Source organism: Garra rufa, chromosome 4 (assembly GCF_049309525.1).
Source record: "Garra rufa chromosome 4, GarRuf1.0, whole genome shotgun sequence".
Taxonomy (NCBI): Eukaryota; Metazoa; Chordata; class Actinopteri; order Cypriniformes; family Cyprinidae; genus Garra; species Garra rufa.
Genome location: NC_133364.1, coordinates 37,530,002 through 37,550,522, shown reverse-complemented (window position 1 = coordinate 37,550,522; position 20,521 = coordinate 37,530,002). Strand labels below are relative to the sequence as shown.

At 36.3% G+C, this 20,521-nt stretch overlaps 1 protein-coding gene across 1 annotated transcript; it reads left to right on the top strand.

The window, feature by feature from the left end:
* The first annotated feature begins 849 nt into the window (after positions 1-849).
* LOC141332924 (polyunsaturated fatty acid 5-lipoxygenase-like) lies at positions 850-15,075 on the top strand. Its single transcript, XM_073837885.1, has 14 exons — positions 850-936; positions 6,351-6,549; positions 6,706-6,775; positions 8,466-8,585; positions 8,740-8,849; positions 9,948-10,120; positions 10,254-10,388; positions 11,396-11,599; positions 11,795-11,881; positions 12,177-12,346; positions 12,895-13,019; positions 13,132-13,232; positions 13,345-13,515; positions 14,896-15,075. The coding sequence occupies exons 1-14, from the start codon at positions 850-852 to the stop codon at positions 15,073-15,075; spliced, it is 1,932 nt and encodes a 643-aa protein (XP_073693986.1).
* The last annotated feature ends 5,446 nt before the right edge of the window (positions 15,076-20,521 follow it).

The window sequence follows — 20,521 nt, the reverse complement described above, 5'->3', positions numbered from 1 at the left end:
CTAAAAGCCGTTAACACAAACACACATTTTTTTTTTTTTAAACATAAGTAAATTAATGTTCTTTGACTTACTGCCACCGAATCTCGAATCCACCATACATCCAGAAGTTAATGAACATGTACATGCGCACATTGCGCAGTAACGCCAGTAAGTATGGCACGCATGCATGTTATAGACATACCATACGTCACTTTGTGCATGCGCGGTAAACACATACGTGACGTAGGTACCTGACCTCACCGCGCTACAGTCTGCAGCGAGGGGTGTCTCGTTATGTTGGAATTGACCTATTTTTCGGTGGTCTTTTGCAAACACTAGATTTATATAAGAAGGAAGAAACGATGGTGTTTGAGACTCATGGTATGTCATGTCCATGTACTGAACTGTCATTATTCAACTATGCCAAGGTAAATACAGTTTTACATTCTATGGCACCTTTAAACATTTATTTCTGAAGTATTAGTAACTCTTTGCATACTTTATATATACAACATGCACTGTCAAAGTCAAACACCATAAACGTCTCTGTTTACTATCGTTATTTGGAAAGCTTCTCTGATATGGGAACTTTTCCTGAAGTCCTATTGTCGAATTGACTGGCCAATTGTTGTGAAATATGCAAATTGCAGCGTGGCTCATAGCTTGTTTAGGGTGAAGACCACTGCCGCCAGCCATAGTAACCGAAGACATTCCCCTTTTGATCTTTTACAAGACATTGCTGAGCTTCTCCGCTAAGCTGAAGCTCCTGGACAGCTTTAGTCATGACCCTCACAAGCTCCTTCTGGAGGTCCCTTGCTGTCTGGGCAGTCACGTTTCGATCCCGCCCAATCTCCTTTCTCTGAGGCCGAGATGGATATTGTGTCATTCGACCGGCAGGAAGAGGATGATGACTCAAAGTCTGCAGTGTTCAGAGGGTGGAAGCAGTCCTTGGGGAAGGTGATTGGGGAGTGGGGTGACCAATCTACGCTCTCACCTCTAGGAGGGGGAGGTTGTTCTAAGCAAAAAATTACTTGTTTTTTTTTCTGAAAACAAGAAAATAATTTTTACTTGTCTAGAAAGTCCTTCTTGATTTAAGAATTTTTAGATATTTTGGCTGGAAACAAGACAAAAAAAAAAAGTTTTAAAAAAAGTCAGCAATCTATCACACCACATTAAAGAGCGCCAAAACGTTATTTATTGCTCGAATTTCCTAATGAAATAGACAGAATCTAAAAATCTGAAAATTATACATATCAAAAGTAAAAAACCCTGAACTTTACTGGGTGGGAGGTCCACTTTGTAGGCGTAGCCTACTGTTCATTCATCAACTGAAAAAGCATAAATCCAAAAATCGATTGGGATTTAATAAGCGATATTGGCTCATAAAAATGAGAATATTGAATTGAATGTAACACAAAAATAAAAACAATTAAAAGTGTTGTCAAAATATGAAAATGACAGGTAATCGATTATGACGAACATTTATGACCCTGTCCATCAAATTGACAGACAATGTTAAAGTCAAACATAACCTGTTTTCAACAATAAAAAAATGGCTAATCAAAACAGTAAAAAGGCACAACATACATGTCCACATTTGGATACCTAAATTTGAAATATTATCTGCATTACCAACAAATTATTTCAGTCTAAACCACTCTAAAACTTAATAATGCTCATTGAACAACAATGTAACACAGTACGTTTTTTCAACCACATAAATAAACATTTTCACCCAACACAAGAATGTTTGTGATATTACTAAAAACTGACAGTTCATCTTATACCTTAGTGCATCTAACTAAATCAAGTCTATATTCAGTGCCATCATTGTATCCAATTGGTAAAGTATATGTCCATCTGCATTATGATTTGTAAAACATTGGCTAAATCATGTTTTTGAACAGTTTCTTTTTTTGTTCAAACCTCTTGCTCCAGAAATGAAAAAGAGATCCTGTTTTTATCATTCATGAAGGATAATGCATCATTTTTTTGTGAGGGTAAACCACTTTGAAAAGCGGATCATGCTCACTGATAAAATGCTTAAAAAAAAAAAAAAAAAAACAGGCATAAGTAAGTAAGCTGCTATTTTCTAGGCTGATAAGATTAGGAACTGCACTCCCATTCTGGCGTAATAGTCAAGGAAGTTTGCTGCCGTAACGTGGCCGAAGCAGGCGGAATAGTTCCTAATCTTATCGGTCTAGAAAATCACAGCTTTACATTTTCCGCTGGTATTAGTAGATGATATAACTACAGAAGAGTAATGTTTTAAATAGAACAATTATCGAAACTCGTTGGTCATTTTTGTACGCGATGCTATTGGTCTCATAGGATTCAATGATCTATGCTAAGCTATGCTAAAAGTGATATCGCCAGAACTGGAGAACGGCTGAATGGATTTCAAAACGGTAAAACTCAACTTATTAACTCGGGGGGAGTTGGAGAATGAGCATATTTCCAAAAAAAGTGGAGTGTTCCTTTAAAAGACAATGCAATAATCTGCAGTAAGATGAGCAACAAATTCCAGTTTGGAGCTCCTGGAGGCACAAGGTAAAAAAAAAAAAAAGTGAGGGCGTGTTTCGCTCCAAACATTGTCAGAGTGTCTGATTAAAATTAATATCAATGGAATTTCCATCGTGTTGCAAGTTTACATTTGTTTGATGGTTTTCTGTGCTCATTGTACCCAAAGTTAAAATAATACTCAAATGCTCAAAAAGAGACAGGTATCCAAATAACCATACTGGGCAACACTCTCCAGTATATTATGCATTATTTCAAAGGAAATGCAGAGTTTAACTGGCATCTGGCTGAATGTCCCAGCAGTAAATATCAAAGCTGGCTTTATCATGAATCACTACCCTTGGCTCACCTTCACTATAAACATTCTGGGCATCACATTTTTCAGTTAAACACAAAAGCATAATTGCTGTTTGCAAATATCCAAATTCTTTTTCTTTTTTTACTCACTATGATGCCCAATACCTCAGAGTTTTTCTTGCAAGTCTAGTTATGTAGAAATACAATTGAAATATTTTCAGTTTCGTCAAAACTTATCCCACAGTGTCAGTCATTCTTGCAACAATCAAAACACATGAAAATGAGAATAAAAATAAATAAATAAATATATTAATAAATAGTATTGCCATTACAGCATCAAGACAGAGATGCAAATTTTATTATTTGTGGTTGTTTCATTTGAACTGAACTGAGTTAATAGATTTGCAACATTTAATAATTATAGGATAAAATTAAAAATACTTTTTACAAACATTATAATGTTCATTGTAAGAAAGTATTTTGATCATATGTCCATGTTCAATTACTCTCCACATTTAAGGATGCAAATTTTAAATAGCAAATGTAATTGGAAAAACTTATCAGTGAAAGGGGGATAATCCATAAAGAATACCACTACTTTTATACCTAATATTATATAATATAATCTCTAAATTCAAAAACTTGATGAGGTGCCATATTCAGGTATTAGCCCATTTTTCATTGGTTGACCACATGGATATTATGTCAAAGGAGGTGGAGCAAATAAACTTAATATACATCTTCTTAGAAGTGAAACTAAGGATCCAGAGATTGTACATCCTTCCATGCAGGCACAATGGCAACCTACAAGGTGACTGTATATACTGATAGACAGATGTGTGCTGAGACAACGAACAGTATTTACCTGACGCTGGTGGACTCAAAGCATCACAGCAGTAAAAAAACCCCGGTGAATAACTCTTTGTTATCACCTTTTGAAAAGGTAAGAACTTGATTTTTTAAAAAGTTATTGTTATTACCATTTACAGGATTTCACACACTACACCATGAATGGCAAAGCTACACACATCCTTTGCTCAAGTAACACTACAGATACTCATGTTTAAAAAAATGTGTTCAGCGAGGGTCAAAAACACTGGCGAACCTAATCCAACAGGGCGAGAAAAAGAGTAATCCAAAGGCCAGGCGGAAGATCGGTAACCACACGGGAAAACATAGAAACACGGAAACAAGGCTAGAAAACAAGGGACTGCTTCGTTTGGCTGCAAGGCAAACTCAATACTCAGCAGGGATTCAATGGATTCATTTATGTGGCAGGTGATTGGCTGAGGGTGAAAGGGCAAAGAGAAACAAAGACAGATGGGAAATGAAGTCCAAAATAGTGAGTGACAGTCAGTGTGATGAATGGGCGACCTCCGGAGGTGAACAGACGAAAGGACACAGGCAGAGTTTGTAACAAGTATGTGGTTCATTTGAGAGGCGAACTCATGCAAATTCAAGGAGCTGCGCGATAAGGTGATCTGCGATCAGCTCATTGAGCACACTGATAACAACAAAATTAGAGAAACACTGCCATTACACCCTGATGACCTGACTCTATCTGAGGCAATAGCTTTTCAAGTGGAAAGTGCTTCTGAATGTGCAGCTACACTCACAGGTCAAACAAAATATTGTGGACACAACCCTAGCGGTCGAACAGTCACCTGACAGGGGTTCAGAGGCGTCTGAGAATGTTCCCGACTCAGTGATGCAACTCTTACAACAATAGAGTAGACGTCAACGTCAGAAATTACCTGTCATGTTTTCCTAGTGTTTTCCCCGTGTTTCTAGTATATTTGGTTTGTTCCGTTGTCTCCCCCTTTTGGTTTAGGTTAAGTTGGTTTAGTCATGCCCATGTTTGTACTTCCCCTTGTTTTCTTGTTATGTTGCCACTCCCCTGTTTCAGTGTACAGTATGTAATGTCCTCAGTTCGTCACTCCCCTTGTCTGTGATTAATGTTACTTTGCTTGTTTCTCCTGGTTTGTTTTTGTTCTGTGTTTCACTTTGTTTTCAATAAATATCCATTTATTTGCTACTCCAGTTTCCTCCAAGTCCTTCCTGGCTCATATCCACGGCAGTGTGACAGCCAGACATGTCATAATTGTGGAAAACAAAATAATTTTGCCAGCTTCTGCTGTTCAGCCCCAAATCGACCACAAACCCGCACCAATCAGTCCTCACCAGCAATCATCCACAATGTTACTTCAGGTCTTCTGGTGCCATTTAAAGGATAACTATTGCCAAAATGCAACCTGGACCGTGATTCGTTTTGTGGTCAATGGCCGGTGAATGGGAGAACTAGGGTCATAAATTTGAGCGCATCAAAATCGATATTTTTACAACACTAAGAAGGCTCGACACACCATGAAACTTTGCTCGAAGTATCGCCTGGGTCTCTACACATGAACTCCAGCATTGAGAACATTGTTTGTGTACACAGAGTTTACTAAAAAGAAAGTTTTTGAACAACTCACTTTCACTGTTTAAGTTTCCGCTTGCGGCCGTCTTCCCAGTCAAGAAGTGTCGATCTCTGAATGCGAGGAGAGTAAAGATGGATAGCTCCTAAAGCATATTTCCATATAAATGCACGGCTAATTTGTTGGTTTGTCGCAACTGAAAAACAATATTAACCTTCTAGTTGTAAAAAGAGCCTCATATAAGCCTAATATTTAGTCCTAAGGAGTCCATTCATTCGCATTCGGAGATGGACACTTCTTGACTGGCAAGACGGCTGTGAGCGGAAACTCAAACAGTGAAAGTGAGTTGTTCAAAACAAAATCATGGTCAATCTCAAAAACGGCTCGTTTGTCATAATTATGCTTTTAGATATATGTTTGTCTCATTTACAGTAAAAAAAAAAATAAACAGCCCAGGTTGCATTTTGGCAATAGTTATCCTTTAAATCATGTATTGTCATGTTAATTGAAGTGTGTGTCCCATTGCTGCTGGATACTGGGGCCATGCAAACACCTTCTTCAGCGAACTAGCTTTGATTTTGAAATTAAATTGTAGATGATAATTGTGTTAAATGCATTATTTTATAAATCCATCATAACATTTACAATTTAAAATATTTTCATTTGTAAACATAATAGCAGCTACAACTGCTGGACATGTTTTGTCCCATGTTTCAAGGATCAGTGATATCCAATTCATATCCAATTTTTTCCACATATGAATGAGGCTTGAAATCAGTCTCAGAATATCAGAATCCATTTTTTGCCACGTGGGAGGAAGAAATCGGAGTTGGGTCACTTGAACCATGCAGTGTAAATGTGGCCTTAAATATATGTGCTCATGCATTGTATCATGCATCACGCATTGTTTTTCTTGATCCATCAGGAAGTGATGGCCGCCATGCTTGAGCCTATCATCACGGCTTGCAGTGTGCGGTAAAATTAGATTAAATGATAAAACTTGGTTATCCTGTGCAGATAAGCAGGCTGGCACAATTAGGATTAGTCCCTCTTCACCAAAGCCTGCGGAGTATTATTATTTTTTTGTTCGTTTTACAACAAATACAACATGAATGTCTAATGAATTTGTCATTAAAGGAGATCTCTGTCGAAGTCAACGTGAAGAAAAGCCTCGCAGATATTGTCAAAGTGAAACTTCAAAAGGAGACACATATTGTCAATCGACCATGGTTTTGTAAGCATATCAAAGTGCAAACACCCGCTGGAGACTGCTTTGAGTTCCCCTGTTACTGCTGGTTAGTGGACGACGTGGAAGTGACTATCCGAGAAGGCACTGGTATGTGCAGACTTATTTTGTTCATTATCCCGTTTTTAATAAAGCATTAATATTATTATTTTCAAATTCAATTGTGATTAAAGCACATCTTAAATTCTGTCCTTTCTGTGTGTAACATGTGTACTACTGTAAGTATTTCTTTGTGTGTTCATTTAGCTCGATTGCCTCAGGATGACACCAAAAAGCACAGAAAAAAAGAACTGGAATCTAGACAGCTAAATTTCAGGTTTGAATATTGAATTTTTATTGTAGGTCTCAAGCCCCTGCATCTTTAATTGCTGATCCTGCCCTTTTAGTCCGATTGGAGCTCAGCAGTAAGAGTCATGTAGATACAGCCAAGCCTGCCTGTCAAGAAGAACCTTCTCAGCAACTCCAGCAAATACCAAAATTGTGGCTTGTGGCAAGCCTTTACATTTTGTTCCACAATTTGGTTAATGTCTAAAAAGAAATTTCCAATTGTTAATGCCATTGTTCTATACCCTGATAATTACTTATTAGTTGCCATGCCCTAAACTCAGACCATTAGTTGAGGTAAGGGCTGGGCGATTCTTTCGATTTTTTCGATTAATTCGAATTTACGTTTTAAGACGATTAATTTTTTTATTAAATCGAGGTATCGCAATTTTTTAAATAAAAATATATATATGTATTCAGAACGGAAAACAACGTGTTCTGGTAAAATAACGCGAGTCACTAAGGGGACATGATTAGCTGCTTGCTAGCAAGTTAGCCTGTTACATTACAGTACATACAATTTCACTTACCTAAGATGAGTGACAGCTTTTAATCATTTTTAAGGGAGTTTGTAAACAAGATATTGATTTATTACAACAGTTAAATAAACAAGAAGTTATTATTATGGGACTAACATTGTCTGACTATAACACTATTGCCTGATTTTGTTCTATTTCGTCATCAAAAGTAATCTGAAACAAGTCACAGCTGAGCCGCTGCGCATCTCCACTCAAACACAGCGGTGTTTCGTTTATGAATGAACTCAAGTGAAATGTGAAATGATTCAATTTCCCATTCATAAAGAGTCACTTGCTTTATTCTTGAATGAACCATCCGTTCAAACGAATCAAATGAATGAAATGATTCAGTAATTAAATCAGTACCACCACCTGCTGGCAGATCGTTTCAGTTTTTTAAATCATTTAATATTTCTGTGTTCAAAACTGTATATTTTTTATACGATATAAGTGCAAGAGAAAAGCATGGCAATATATATTTTCCTCCCATCTCATATTTATTTGTCTTACAAACATTTACTGTGTCTGGTATGATAAGAATGGGGCCTGGTGGAAAGCGATCACTTATGCAGTTGCAATGTATATTGCAAAATATATGGTGCCCATATATATTGTGGAAAAGCTGGAGTTTCTTTACATGTTAAAAGAAGTAGCGGGGAAAAATCTATTTAAATCGTGAATCAGATTTTTTTGTGAAAAAATCGGGGATTTTATTTTTAGGTCATATCGCCCAGCCCTAGTTGAGGTAAAACGCAATGTGTTGGGTTTAGACAATGATGATTTCTATTAGCAACTCAATGGAAGTACAGTTCTTGCACTGGATGCTGACCTTGATCTGTGCTTCGTGGACACTTTGTTCTGGATGTTTTTTTTTTTCTTTTTCCGTTTTAACCAGTCAATGAGCTTTAAATACTATGTGACTAATCACTCTGGAAAAGCAGAAAATGCCTTATGGGAATGCTGACACTTATTAGAGCTCTTCTTAAAGAATTTATTGATTGTTTGATTCTTTGCAATTGATATGTTTTGTAAAAAAAAAAAAAAAAAAAAAAAAAAAAAAGCAAGGCAACTGACAGATGTCTTACTTATAATTAGCTCTCCAATTTAAGGTGGGCTATAAGTAAAAAAAACATGTTGTAAATGTTGTTATTTTTCTTAATGAAGATGGAGGGAGTGGAGTCCAGGCTTCCCTATGTGCATAGATGGCAAAATGGATGAACTTCCTAAAGAAGTTCAGTTTGACGAAAAAAAGGAATCAGACTTTAATTGGAATTTTGTGAAAGTGTAAGTTTGAGGGACTGTTGATTTCTTGATTTTCCACAGATCTTGTTGATTTGTTACAGAATTATTCAATTTTCCAGAATGAAATTCAGCACAAATGTAGTACCATGCAAACAGTATTCATGCTTCTAATTATGCTGTATGCATACCATTTCAGGATTGAGGAATTAGTTATTGACAAAGTCGACGGTTTCTTTGAGTCCTGGAAAAACATTATAGATTATGAAAAGATACTTGTGCATTACGATACCAAGAACACTCCACTAGGTTTGTATAATTCCTTCCTCTCTCAAGAATGTTTGTTCCCATATTTTTTGTTGTAACTTTTTACACACCCCAAGTTCCCTTGAAAGGGAAGGTCTCAGGTTATGACAAATAATTATTCCCTGAAAAGGGAACGAGATGAAGTGTTGGCCTACCATGTTTGCTGCATGCATATGATTGATTTGTTTTGGACTACTTAGAAGATAACATTGTTTGTTACAGATATGTCTATGACGTCCCGTCTCGCCATTGGTCAGTGTTGCGTCTGCGGTTTTCTGTGGAATTGGGCTACTTTAACACTGTTGCTGCAGGCTGTTTGTCCATGTCCACTGGTTGAAGCGACCCCCAATAACATAATATTTATCATCTGGAATGCTAATTTTATACAATTCCTACATTATCTCGAGACGCAATTGGGCTACTTTTGAGTAGCAATTGAGTGGGTTTTGTTGTGAAAACCTGGCAACCATGTTCCAAATAGTGTCTTTCTGTAATGCCAAGCCAGCAGAGGGAGCCCTTACCCATGAACTGACTGTTGCTGCTCCCTCTGCTGCCTCATTGGTAACTTCCTGTTTGGTGGCCATATAAGCAAGGCCTAACCAAGTAGGCCCTTGCGAAAGTATTGTTTTGCTGCGCAGACTCTACTAAGCGTTTTCTCTGATTTTCTTGCCCTGTTTTCGTTATTTTCACGGTTTGGTTTATTGTCATAGTTTTGCCATTGTTGTGTTCTGTTTTCTTGCCATAGTTCCATTGCCTCGTTTATTTGTTACGTTTTGGACTGCTCTCTCTGGTTTTGGACTCTGCCTGTGTTTACTGGATTACGCTTTTGTCTTGCCCTGGATATTACTGTTTGCTGGTGTTCAACCCTCCCTGTCTTGACTACGATCTGTAATAAAGCTCGCACTTGGATCTTACCACGCTGTAGTCGAGTCCTCGTGATACACTTTCTTTTTTTCAGAAATCATGATCACAGGCATAACCTGAGACATTCCCTTTCAAGTGAATTTGTGCTGCATTAGAAATGTAATTTTAATCAAAAAACTGTATATCCAAAAACTGTTGTGCGGAAACCTTGACGGTTGCTCTTTGAAATCTGGATAGAGAATGTGATGGACAACTGGAATAAGGATTACATGTTTGGCTATCAGTTTTTGAACGGATGCAATCCTGTCATGATCAGGAAGTGCATAAACCTTCCAGACAAGTTTCCAGTTACAAATGAGATGGTCAAGGGCTGTCTGAAGAGAGGTCACACACTGCAAGATGAATTACAGGTCAGAAACATTGAGACGGAAATCACTTGCTGCTCAGTTATCAAATCCAAGACTTGCTTGAATTGTGACCTCCATCACATATTTGAGTCTATATAAAAAATCTAATAAACTACACCTGTGAACACATTTACAGGCAGGAAACATCTACATAGTGGATTATGAAATACTGAAGGAAGTGCCAGCATCCAACAGCCAGCGCTTTTTGACTGCACCCATCTGCCTACTGTACAAGAATGAATCGGACCAAATGTTGCCAATCGCCATTCAGGTAGGGTTGCCACCCGTCCCTTAAAATACGGAATCGTCCCGTATTTGAGAATGAAATTGCGCGTCCCGTTTTGAATCAATACGGGACGGGTTTTGTCCCGTATTTTTTATAATTTTTTTTAAAGCAGCGTCTCATGCAAATAATCACTGCGGTAAAGCCAGCCGCGGTTCAGAAAAACACGGTCAAGCCAGCCGCGATTGATTTTAAATGTGCGCGCATATTACAGTGATTACGGTAGTTTCAGGAACAACACAGAGAGAACGCGCTTGCAGAGCGCTTTTCATTTAGACGCCCAGGACTGAGAGATAATACTACAAAATGCTCGTGAATTTTTACTTATTTATTTGCATTTCTGCTTTAATATCCGTTTTATTTATTGGTGTACTTGACGGTTCTTTTCTGAGAAATGGGACATTATTAGACTTTATAGTCTAATAAGTAGAAAAAAAAACAATGATCAGTTCTTATTCAGGACGGCCCATATATGCAAAACTCATATGAAACCTTTTTACTGCAGCATTTTTGAGATATGGGACATTATTACATTTTAACGGGGTATATAGACCCCATTTCTAAAAAGTAGAAAAAAACAATGATCAGTTCTTATTCAGGACGTCCCATATTATATGCAAAACTCATATGAAACCTTTTTACTGCAGCATTTTTGAGATATGGGACATTATTACATTTTAACGGGGTATATAGACCCCATTTCTAAAAAGTAGAAAAAAACAATGATCAGTTCTTATTCAGGACGTCCCATATTATATGCAAAACTCATATGAAACCTTTTTACTGCAGCATTTTTGAGATATGGGACATGATTACATTTTAACGGGGTATATAGAAGACACCATTTCTAAAAAGTAGAAAAAAACAATCAGACCCCCCAAACTTTAACTTCTTTAACAAATTAAAGAATGAACTAAAAATGAAAGTCATTTTGCAGTGAATTTACTGATTAAAGGAATAAACTGTCCTGCTTTCCTTCATTATATCTGAATCAGCTGAGTCAAACCCCAGGGGAAATGAGCCCAATCTTTCTCCCAAGCGATAATGAATATGACTGGATGCTGGCCAAGATGTGGGTGAAATCGTCAGACTTCAATGTACACCAGCTGGTCACACACCTCCTCAGGACACATCTGATATCAGAGGTTTTTGAAATAGCTGTATACAGACAGCTGTCCGCAGTCCATCCTGTTTACAAGGTACCTGTACCACAGTCATGGTGTTTAGATTCAGTGCTAAACAGGACGATGTTTCTTCAAGTACATCAATTTATCAATATAGGGTTGCTGGTTCTGATAACCAGAAAACTCCAGAGCATGACATAGAATCCACTTCTGCTGTTTCAGGTTATGCTTTTGTAATACATTTTTATGCTCATCATATGCTTTTTACAGTTACTGATGCCGCATCTTCGTTTCACAATTGCAATCAACACAAAGGCCCGTGAAAAGCTCATCGGTGAAGAGGGGATCTTCACTAAGGTAGATTTACATTTACATTTACAAACATCTTGTTAGGATTCAAAACAATTCTATATGTATCTGATAATTGGTGAGCCATCATTTCTATTTGTGATAATAGGTTAAAAGATGTACAAGGTGTTAACAAATCTTCAAATCATGACACAACTCAGTCAGTACCTGACTTTCTGGCTTGCAATATTCTGTCTTTTTGCAGAAATGCTCTTATTTTAGCTGGTGTACATAGATCATCATTTGAGTAGCCTAAGTAAATGAAATAGCTTTTATAGACTAACTGTATTCATGGAATCCAAAGGTTGGTAGCATCAGTGGAACTGGGATGTGGATACTGATGGAAAATGCCATGAAGACTTTAACCTTCAAGTCCCTGTGCCTTCCTGAGGACATAAAAGCTCGAGGAATGGAAGATGTGCCCAATTACTATTATAGAGACGATGGCATGAAGATCTGGGAGGCAATACACTGGTAGGTGTTAGCAACAGTTCAGATGCAAATGTACAAATTAGTCCACATATGTGACCCTGGACCACAAAACCAGTCATAAGGTTAAATTTAGCTAAACTGAGATGTATACATCATATGAAAGAACAATAAATAAGCTTTCTATTGATGTATGGTATGTTATGATAGGACAATATTTGGTCGAGATGCATCTATTTGAAAATCTGGAATCTGAGGGTGCAAAAAAATCAAAATACTGAGAAAATCACCTTTAAAGTTGTCCAAATTAAGTTCTTAACAATGCATATTACTAATTAAAAGTTACATTTTGATAGGTTTACAGTAGGAATTTTACAAAAAATCTTAATGTAACATGATCTTTACTTAATTTCCTAATGATTTTTGACATAAAAGAAAAATCAATAATTTTGACCCATACAATGTATTTTTGGCTATTGCTACAAATATACCCCAGCGACTTAAGACTGGTTTTGTGGTCCAGGGTCACATATGTGTCCTTGTGTGAAAATATTTGCCATCCAGAGTTTCTTTTTCTTTCTATCTTTCTGTAGCTTTGTTTTTGCTGTGGTCAAGATCTACTACGACAGTGATAAGGCAGTTCAGCAAGATGTGGAGATTCAAGAGTTTGTTAAGGACGTTGCCTGCTTTGGGATGAATAATTCTGACAGTGAGTACAGTTTCAATTTATCAACATGTCAGTGTATGTTTGTCTGTGCAAGCATGGATGATTTTTTGTAATCTTTGTGTGTATTAAGTCACCTTTAAATGTGTACTGCCACTGTTTACAGAGTTTCCAAGGTCTCTGAACTCTCGTAAGCAATTAGTCGAGTACCTGACAGTCGTGATTTTCACAGCTTCAGCACAACATGCTGCTGTCAACTTTGGACAGGTGAAGTTACTCACTGTCATATCATTGACAAGAGTGTTACAAATTCCTAGGCACAATTCTGGATAACACCTTTAGGGTAATATCTGTGTGTAAACATTTCGTCTGTAACTAGTTTGACTGGTACGGCTGGATCCCTAACAGTCCGTCCACCATGCGCAAGCCACCTCCCCAACAGAAGGGACAAGTGGAAATGAAGTATATCATGGACAGTCTGCCTGACCGTGAATGCTCCAGCAAGGTTTTGGGAACAGTTTGGGCCCTCAGTCAGACACAGGACAATGAGGTTTGATGTCTGATTTGCACATACTTTTTGCTTAAAATTGTAGAGAGCAGGGCAGTAGTCTAGTGTGGCGACTCACACGTTTCCGTTTCACTTCCAACTGGTTGGGTTTATTCGGAAATTAAAGTGATTTCTACATTTTATCCATTCAAAAGACTATGAAAGTGATCCCAGTTCTGCATATACATGTAGCACAATATAGACTAAAATTGTAGCAGGGTATTTCTGTCCATGGTTAGCTGAACAATCCTGTATTTTCTGATTGGCCATACCTGCAGTCAACAGAAATGCTTCTCTATCGGTGTTTGTCCTGCTCCTCACAGCACACATCATGAAAGCAGACTGCAGTTTTGACATTCATTATAGCAAAGTGTAGAAACGAGGTAAAAATAGATCAAGTATACAGTGTAAAGGGCTTTGTCAATGAAAATGCAAGTTTCTGAAATTGCGATGAACTAAGACAGGTGACAGCTTTTTAATTAGTATAAAGGGAGATTGCAAAAGTGAAATTGAATTTATGCAATGGTTTTATACATTTTTGAGTTTATACGAAAGTTAATATTACACGACTTGCATATGAGGAACACTGCTGTCTGATCATGCTCCATTTCATCAACAAAAATAGTTCCGAACAAAGTCCTAGTTGAGCCACACATCTATAGTTCATGAATTGAACAATTCAAGTAAGTCACTGATTTAATGACCCATTCATGAGTCACTTGCTTCATACATGAATAAGCTGTTTGAACGAATCAGTTGAATAAATGATTCAGTGAAAAAGACAGTGACTTACTGCCACCTACTGGTGACATCAATCTCATAACACTGTTATTATGAAATGCACTGACTTAATCTTTCTGGTTGTGTCTTATCATTTTATTTTATTTATTATTTGATAAGTCTGCAACCACTGTTTATCAGTACATGGAAAAATATGGTCTAAAATAAATTTGGCAATTTCATAATTTTTACATATTATTCGCCACTTCACAAATCATATTTAAGAATAGACATGTTCCTCATTAATAAGTCTTTTTTTTATTAAACACAAGGTGTCATTAATGAAGCTTACGTTATAACATGAAAATTCACCAAGAGCGTATCTTAAATTTGCCTAAATATGAAATGTTTAATGCTATTATAGATTATAAAGGGTTTTATAATTAAATATACTCTTCTTACACTAATGTCAGTTTACTACAACAAGTTGGTACCCTTATACAATTAAAAATTTAATAAAATCAAATTGGCTGTACAAGTCATAGATTCAGTATTTTGCATCTTTAAAACAGTTGAAACAAAGTTGAATCTTGTACAACTTATAAAATCAAGCTGAAATTGGTTCAATTATTTTGATAAAATTAAGTAAACTTTTTCCCCCAGCTGTTTTTAGGCAAGTATCCAGATATGTACTTCACAGAGCAACCAGCGGAGGATGCCATTAAGGCTTTCCAACACAAACTAGAAGAGGTGACCAACACCATCAAGAGCCGGAATGAAGAATTAACATTGCCTTATTGGTATCTGTCCCCTGACAAAATCCCCAACAGTGTTGCAATTTAAGAAAGTGTTTGAAGAAACATTCATATTTTTTATGGCTAATGGATGCTTGACATAGAGAAAAGAATAGCTCTACTCAAAATAGAAAGTTTTATAAAACAGAGCATTCTGCCTTTTTAAGACACCTATTTGAAATGATGTTTGATTGAACTCTGTTGTTGGGAAGTAAGGGATATTACTTTGTAAAGCCTAAATCTATGCATGCATGTTATCTGAGAGGTGATTGTCAGGAAAACATTACACTTAATTTAAGTATTTATGGATTTGGTGCTGATGATCTTGTTTTGCTGTTGCTGTGTGGAGGGGATACAGCTTTATTTTTTCTCTTGGTATGTGGGAGGTTTTATATACAGGAATTATATACAGGCTCAGACTACAAATTATGGTGGGCTATTCGAAACGCCAATAAGGTTACTCACTACAATATGGTGCACACGTGTTATGACCCTGAAGTGGGCTAAGGGTACTGGGGTCGAACATTTAAAATATAGACATTAAAACATACAATGAAAATGAAAAACTTACAATGAAAATGAAATGATTAGACACTTGCAGACGTTTAACCAAGATGTTATCTGTGATAGAATTAAGTGTATGTATGAAGTTTTTAGAACCTCTTTACTGGTAACACTATCGATCTAAAATCTTAAAGTTTTCAGGTTGGTTAATAAAGTAACACTGAAACACGAGTTAAACATTTATTTCTTAAGTATCAATAACTATTTGCATACTTTATATATGCACAATATGCACAGTTAAAGTCATACACCATAATTAAACAATTAGGGATTTAATTCTTGTAGGACCTGAGCTAATAAGTTTCATAAATAAACCAATGCAAAGCACTGTACTTTACATAGCAAAGCATTTTGATGTGGGGAAAACATTTCAAGGTTTTTAACTTATGTAAACTAGGACAATGTTTAAAAATGTATTAAAAGAAAAAACAATAGAAAGGCACAGCATGCATATCCACTTTTGGTCCACATGCATTTTGAATATAATAGAGTTTATCATTCTTAAGATTATCAACATTATCAATCGAATCCAAATTTATTTCCATCAACCACTCTGAATACATAATAATGCTCATTGAATAACTCTGTGACAAGTTTTTCAATCATAAAAAAGATTTTACTATAACTGGCACTTCATCAAATCTTCATTGCTATTTGTAAAACATTGGCTAAATCATGGTTTTAAACAGTTTGTGTTTCGCTTCAAATCTTATGGTCCAGAAGTGCGATAGGGGTGCTGTTTTTCTCATGCATGAAGGATAATGCACCATAAAATGATACTTCAGTATCAACCTCTTGTGAAGGAACACCGCTTGGAAAAGCTGATAACGCTCACTGATAAAATGCTTCAAATAAACACAGGCATAACGTAATGACAGGTTAAAGGACAATGTAATAATCTGCAGTAAGATAAGCAACAAATTCCAGTTTGGATTTCCTGGAGAAATACCACAAGGTAACGAAAAAGTAAGGGTGTGTTTGGGCAACACCCTTCAGTATATTATGCATTATATCAAAAGAGTAATTGCAACATACATGCTAAAGTGTTCAGTGAGGAGTCTCCTTTAACCGCAAATTTTGAAAACAATGGGTGGGCTTTGCAGTAACTTCCAACACTAAAATCTGTGTATACGTCAAGACTGAAGTCAAACCCTGATTCAAAATGCTTACAAATATTTGTATTGTGAAGCATAAATCTTAGCTTATCCAAAATGGGGGTGTACACAAATGTCTCTTGAACTGGAACGTGGACATAGGTGTGATTTTGTATTTTTTTTTTTTTTTTTTTTTGGTTTACTATTATATCTAACACCAAGAACTATTTCTAATGGGTCATCACTGGATCACTTTCAAAACAATAATTTCATGGTACAGACATTATTGTATCTGACTGAGTACAACAATCAGTATGAGGAAATTTTTCAAAAACAGAACTGGGAATTTCGTCCAAACATTTTGTAAACCATAAAGTATGTGGAAAACTGCTTTAGGCAACTTTGTTTCAAAGTGTAGATTTGTTTGCATTCAACAATGCAGCTCTGTGGTATGGGGAAATAATACGATTGCAATGTAGTGGACTATGCCACCCTATTACCAGGGAACTAGAAAATTACTCTTAAAGGGAGCACACAGGTTCACTAGTGTAAGAAGGGCCCAAGATGGGGATATCAAAAATACAAAACTATTCAAATTAATACATAATAAAGACTAGAAACTGCATAGCATGGGCATTAACACAATTCACTGATAGCAATGTGCTGAAACATCTGCTTGCTCATGTCATTATACTCATCTATTAAAACTGACACAAAGTATGCAATCTCACCAACTTCAACTGAAGGTGCACCAGTAAGTTCTGCCATTTCTGTTAGTAGACGTAATAACTCCAATAACTCATTTTCAGTTTGACAGGCAATCTTTTCCTGTACTAAAAAAGTAGCATCCTGAGCAAACATCAGTTCTGAACTGCATGTCCACTTGATTTTTCCCACACCAGGAGTTTTCCCACACGTCAAAAGTTGCATCATTCCCATGACACTTGTGCTGGTTAATGTGACCATTAAGTTCAGTTCACTGAATCTCCTGATTCACAAGATCAATATACAAAACAGAATGACACAACACCTTCAAATTCTGGCAAATGTGCAAGTATTTCAGGTTATTAAAAGTTGGACACCAACTTTCAGATCCACCAGCATCAAAATCATTAAGTTCTGCTCATAAGACTTCACAGATCTTGTTATTGCCTTTGTTAGTTGTGTTGAGTGAAGTCTTTGGTGGTCAATCTCACAAAATCTGCAGTAGTTGGTACTTTTACTGAAATTTTCAACAAAGCCAGCAGTGCAATGTGATCCAACATTATCTCCAGCTATGGCACACAATGTACCTTTATGTAGCTTTCCTTCAGCTAATACAGCACCATTTTCCTCAAGGACTCGAAGGTCTTTTACCAGAGTGGCAAAAACTAAATCTTGTCCAGAAAACCTAAAATCATGCTGCTGCAAGAATGTTATGTTTTTTTTTTTTTTTTTTTTTTTTTTACCAGATCCCAGAGGATTGTCATCTTCAAAACCATCTTGACACAAGATTAAAGTTAACAGATCTATATCAGCTTTCAACAGCATGTTTCCTCTATGTTTCTGCTGTCCCATACATCACAGAGGACATCTTCCCAGGTAAAAAAAAAAAAAGTGCACTAAAATACACTTTATTTAAGTATGCTTAGTACACTTTTCAGTAATGTACTAAAAGTGCTCTATTTTCGCACACTAATTGTGTACTTATTGTACTAAAAAATAGTATTAAGTATATGTTAAGATAAACTTAATACCATCTAAGTGTACTCAACTGTGCTATTTTGAGACACCATGAAATTGAACTAAAATGTGCTTTTAACATACTATATCTGTATTTAAAAAAATATATTTAGTTACAACTAGAAATACACTTGAACCCTACTTTTGAACATTTATAAATATATTTATGACTAATTTAAAGTATAACAATAATATATTAAAAGAATATACAAAGTGTGAAAAAAGTGTGCTAAAATACAATTTAAGTACACTTAGTGCACTTCCCTAATGTACTTAAAGTGCTCTTTTTTCGGGCACTGATTTTGTACTTAATATACTAAAAGTTATTCTTAAGTACTCCTTAAGATAAACTTAAGATCATCTAAGTGTACTCAACTGTGCTATTTTGAGACACCATGACGATGAACTAAAACATGCTTTTAACATACTATCTCAGCATTTCCAAAAATGTATTTTGTAACCACTTATAATACAATTGAAACATATTTCATAAACCTTTAAATATACTAATTATACATAAAAAATAAACTTACTGAATATTTAAAATACAATAATAATATATAACAAATGTATACAAGGCGTATTTATAATGTATTGCCCACATGTTTTTATTAATAAAAAATACACTTGTTGATTATTTAAAATACATGAATAATATATAAAAAATGTATACAAAGTGTATTTATAATGTATTGGCCACATATATTCATATATATATATATATATATATATATATATATATATATATATATATATATATATATATATATAGAATTTTTATGAGCTTTCAAAACTGTATATATTGATGAATTTTAATGTGGAATGGGACATTTCCAATGATACAATTTATCACTGTGCATATTTTATTATTATTTGTATTACATATTTAGTTGTAATTTTTTTTACCTCACTCAGAAAATTTAAATGTGTGTTGGGTTTATATCCACAGTAAATATTCATGTTACTCAAATATACTTTACAAATCTACAGTTTCCCTTCAGTCAGTCTCGTTTGACGTAGCGTCAGAACTGACTGACGAATTGGGGATCACTTTGGGAGACCAGATGAGCCCCCGAAAGTGACGACTGGTACCATACGAGACGGATCAGCGACTCGGCGGGGTGTTCCTTACCAAAAATCCAAAATACGACCAAAGTACACTCCTTCTGAGCTGGCCCAGAAGAAAACCTAGATTGGGGAATATACGCAGGCACTCCAGACCTTTACAGATACTGGCATCTCAACCTTAACACTGAGATGGTCATGTTTCCACAGTAAACACAAGTACCATCCATTAGTAATCAGTAATCATAACCATTACTGGGGTGCAGGTAGCGAGCACATCCAGTAGTATCACACGGTCTGTATGTCAGCTTGAAAAAGACGCAGCATCAGACTCTTTTAGGAAATTTGCTTCCCATTGGTGCTGAGGCACACAGGAAATGGCTGCGGCTACACAACAGTATGAAATTGCAAGCTGTTGTGAGCACTCCCACTCCGAGCTGTAAAAACAGCTTTTTTAAGCGACCCCACTGTCAGCGCCATCCCACCTGCACAAACACGCAGGGACTCCTTTCACAACGAGCTCGATCCTACACCACTTCAGTAGAAAACACACCCAGCTTATAACAGCACGGCGAAAATCAAATATGCGATGCACCTCTTGCTAATTAGATACTCACGCTGCAGTGTAGAGCAGCTGGCACAATTATTGCATGCCAATAGACATTGGCTGTATCCGAAATCGCCCCCCTATACCCTCATTCACTATTCCTACATTAGTCACTCATTCAGTTCACTAGAAGGAGTGAATGAAAACGAGTGAGTGAATTCGGACACTGAGTGCACCGGAAGGACTGACACTTTTGCATTGCTTGCTTGCTGTTTAATAATCATTTGAAACGGGCAGTTTCAGTAGTAAGATTAAAGGATTTATCTTGGACTCTGTCACGGAAATGATGTATAACCATAGTTAAACAATTTAATAAATCAATTTACAATTTATTTTTTTTCCTGTGCTGTACGTTGTATACACCGTGGATGAGCATGTTGTAAAATTAATGGATGGATGATTCAGCTGCAAGCACCATCTTCTGGCGAGACGCGGGAATTCAA

Bases quoted from the DNA above. Each gene is read 5' to 3' on its own strand.
- LOC141332924 (XM_073837885.1), top strand. From the start codon at position 850: ATGGATATTGTGTCATTCGACCGGCAGGAAGAGGATGATGACTCAAAG. The intron at 8,586-8,739 runs GTAAGTTTGAGG...ATACCATTTCAG, and splicing joins AATTGGAATTTTGTGAAAGT to GATTGAGGAATTAGTTATTG. The intron at 11,882-12,176 runs GTAGATTTACAT...TGGAATCCAAAG, and splicing joins AAGAGGGGATCTTCACTAAG to GTTGGTAGCATCAGTGGAAC.